At 39.5% G+C, this 3752-nt stretch overlaps 1 protein-coding gene across 1 annotated transcript in view; it reads left to right on the top strand.

The window, feature by feature from the left end:
- LOC104515767 (suppression of tumorigenicity 18 protein-like) overlaps positions 1–3509 on the top strand; it is a gene marked incomplete at its 3' end in the record, with an annotated part of 48966 nt that extends 45457 nt beyond the window's left edge. The window contains exons 9-10 of the mRNA XM_010159867.1: positions 1076–1180; positions 3304–3509. Of these exons, the coding sequence (XP_010158169.1) occupies positions 1076–1180; positions 3304–3509 (311 nt within the window). The remainder of the gene's footprint in view (positions 1–1075; positions 1181–3303) is intronic.
- Positions 3510–3752: the final 243 nt, after the last annotated feature.

Raw genomic sequence — 3752 nt, 5'->3', positions numbered from 1 at the left:
GCCATCTTCCCACTTTGAATGCTGCTGTCTGTTAAACTTGCTGCCTGCAGGGAGAAAGTAAAATTGAGAAAAGCCTTCCAGACAGGCAGCTGGGGAATCACAGCTGGGCTGCAGGTGAGGCAGAGAGCCGGCACGCTCTGTCTCCAGCAAGCCACTGCTGTCAGCACGGCTTTCATCAGTACTGCTTTCTGCTGGAAGCCAGCAAGCCAAAATATTGCATTATATTGCTTCTGGAAAAATATGATGTCAATCTTACAATGAAACTTGGAACAGAAAATTTTCAAAACCAACTTTCTTTGTTGAAATGAATTTTTGTGGAATTTCCTTTTTTTGTTGGTGATTGGTTGATTGGTTACTGTGTGAGGGCACCAAAATCAAGGATTATCATCCTATGTTAGTATCTGTAGTCTTTACCAGAGAGATCACAAGCTTGTCTACAAGCATATATAAGGAAGCAGTAAATATTTTTATACTGTTTCCTGTTTTAAATCCCCAGTCATTTTTGCAGCACATCAGCTGTATCATGTGAGCCATGAATAGGGTAAGAAAGCATGTTTTAATCTAATAAAGCAAATAGAAAAAAAGAGAAAGCACAACTTGTAACAACAAAATGTGGTTTTTGGTAACACTCATTCACATACCCTTGTTTTTTCCCCAGATTGACTTTCCTTTTAATCAGTAGGAGGCTTATATGCATGGTTTAGCTGATAAAGTAAATGGCATTTGTCAAAAAATTTACTAGTGACTTGCCAGCCACAAAACATCAAAGCAGAACTGTGGAAAACTCCTACATGATTCAGTTTCCAGATATATCACCTCAAATACACAGATTTCACAGTTTTGCATTAAGGATTGAATAACAGATGAATCTGGGCTATAACAGCAGCAGCTTCCATAGATGCACAGAGTACCAGAGAACTTCGAAGTCATTGGATTCTGCAGTACACATTTCCTTTACTTATTTGTTTTTAACATGGGTTTTGGTTTGGATTTGGTTTGCTTGGGGTTTTTTCTTTTGTTTGTTTGTTTGTTTGTTTTAATTCTTCTTTCTTTTCTTCACCTTGCTTTTAAACAGCCTTTCTGGTTGTCCAATTGCTGCAGCTGAAAAGTTGGCAATGTCGCAGGAAAAGAACCAGCTCGATTCTCCAAAAGCTGGGCAGTGCCATGATCAGACTCAGAGGTAGGACCCCTCACAAACTGGTCTCTCCAAAACATTTCTGTGCAAACTCTGTTGATCAGTGCTCAGCTCTTTCCCCCATTTCAGATTTTACCTACAGGGGTAATTTGGTTTTCCAGTATGAACCTCTTCAAGGCTAAATAACTGCACTGTCTCAAAATTAAAAAAAAATAGCTTACTGCTTGTCCTTGTGCGTGTGGTTGACATTAAAAACAACAGAACTCTCTTTTGAATAGCAATTAAATATATTCTACTAAATCTTACCTCAATACAAATAGCCTGATCAATGGCTCACAAGTGTCTTTTTCTTGTAAACAAAATCTCATATCTTGCTGAAATGGTTTAAATAGTTTTCAAGAACTGTTCCTTTGTTACAACATTTTGGCCACTGAAACTTGATTAAAGATCTTATTGATCTTATTACACTTTTAGTAGCTCAGTCCTCATTTGTTCTGTGATTCTTTTCAAAGGAAATTTCCAGTGATCCAGTAAGTAGCATGTTATCTGAAAGGGTTGAGAACTCTGCTCATTCTGTTTCCTCACCACTGAATAATTCATGCATTGAGTTTCTTTATTTTAAGTTTATTGGTTTAATTAGTTTAATTTATTTTTTATACAATGGCATCAAAAAGGGGAAAAAAAAATTATTGCAATTGTATTTTGCTTGAGAGTTATATGGACCCTACAGACATGCATAATTTGCACATCATTGGCACCACGACCATTACAACCTATTATATTCAGGTCTATTTGGGGACACTTTAATTTGTGGATTATTGACATGATCAGCTCTAATGGTTCCTTCAGAGCCATTACAGAATATTATGTCCATGTGTCTGCCAACTGCACGTGCCTTAACTCTACATATGAAAAGTCCTTAGGAAATTACTAAAGACAAGTAGTTACTGAACAGTAACTAAATGGAATAACACACCATAAATCATTTGTTCCTCCCAAATAACAGAAGCAATTATTTTGGATCATATTATATTCTATTTATACCACAATCATTCACAGTAACAGGAGAACAAGAGTTATCCATAAAACTAAAGTCCTTTGACTAGCAAAACCCTAATTTTTAGAAATAAAAGAATCACCATGCTACAGTGGTAATCTAGAAGTAAGTCAGTATCTTTTTGGGAATAGTTGGGGCAATCCCAAACACAAGTACAGGCTGGATGGAGAATGGACAGAGAGCAGCCCTTAGGAGAAGGACTGGGGAGTACTGGTGTATGAAAAGCTGAACAAGAGCCGTCAGTGTGCACTGGCAGCCCAGAAAGCCAATCGTATCCTGGGCTGTATCAGGAGAAGTGTGGACAGCAGGTCAAGGGAGGGGATTCTTCCCCTCTACTCTGCTCTCATGAGACCCCCATCTGGCGTACTGCCTTCATCTTTGGGGCCTTCAACATCGGAAGGATATTGACTGGTTGGAGCAAGTCCAGAGGAGGCCACAAAGATGCTCAGAGGGCTGGAGCACCTCTGCTATGGGGACAGGCTGAGAGAGTTGGGCTTGTTCAGCCTGGAGAAGAGAAGGCTCCGAGGAGACCTTATAGCACCTTCCAGTACCTGAAGGGGCTACAAGGAAGCTGGGGGGGGCTTTTTACAAGGGCCTGTAGTGACAGGACAAGGGGAAGTGAGTTTAAATTGAAAGTGGGGAGGTTTAGATTGGATATCAGGAAGAAGTTCTTCCTGGAGAGGGTGGTGAAGTACTGGAACAGGTTGCCCAGAGAAGTTGTGGATGCCCCATCCCTGGAATTGTTCAAGGCCCGGCTTGATGAGGCTTTGAGCAACCTGGTCTAGTGGAAGGTGTCCCTGCCCATGGCAGGGGGGTTGGAACTAGATGACCATTAAGGTCCCTTCCAACCCAAACCATTCTGATTGTATGATAATTCTGGGTTTTTTAATGTCCTCAGCATTGAACTTGTATGAAGTCAAAGTACATTTTGACTATTAGATCAGCCACCATATTTATGTTATTTATTTCTTGTATACACCTACCATTAAGTTTTGTATGTGATAAGAGCACACTTTCTGATACTGAAATGCAACTGTATCCTATTTCTCAAGATAAGGTTATTTAAAGATATTCTTGTCTTTCTCATTCATTGTTTTCCTTCTCTCTGCAGGACAAATTTAGCAAAGCAGCCTGAGGTATCTCAGTACAATTACAGAACTTCACAGCCAGTCACCTCCTCCAGAGCCAGTCTGGCAAAAGAACAGGAGAAGTTTGGGAAAGTACCATTTGATTATGCCAGCTTTGATGCACAAGTCTTTGGCAAACGCACAACAGCACCTGTGGCACAAGGACGAAAAACACCCCAGTTCCTTGAATGTAAGCTTGAAATTCCATTATCTTTTGGAAAATGGGAAAAATGTCAATGACTTTTTTTCTTTTTGCTTGTTCTGCTTTCAAACTTCTAGAATTCAAAAAATCTCTGTAGGAAGCATCTTTAGCTATTCGTGGCCAGAGTGCTAACTATAATCACTAGCTTGCTAAAGATAGAAGGCTAGAATGCTAAATATCATCACTATAAGGTTTACTTTTTTGATTTTTGTTTTAAAAGCAATTATCAGG

This window comes from Eurypyga helias, unplaced genomic scaffold (genome assembly GCF_000690775.1).
Source record: "Eurypyga helias isolate BGI_N326 unplaced genomic scaffold, ASM69077v1 scaffold35279, whole genome shotgun sequence".
In the NCBI taxonomy this organism is placed as follows: Eukaryota; Metazoa; Chordata; class Aves; order Eurypygiformes; family Eurypygidae; genus Eurypyga; species Eurypyga helias.
The sequence above is the reverse complement of the archived record's forward strand: the minus strand, read 5'-3'. Positions and strand labels throughout refer to the sequence as shown.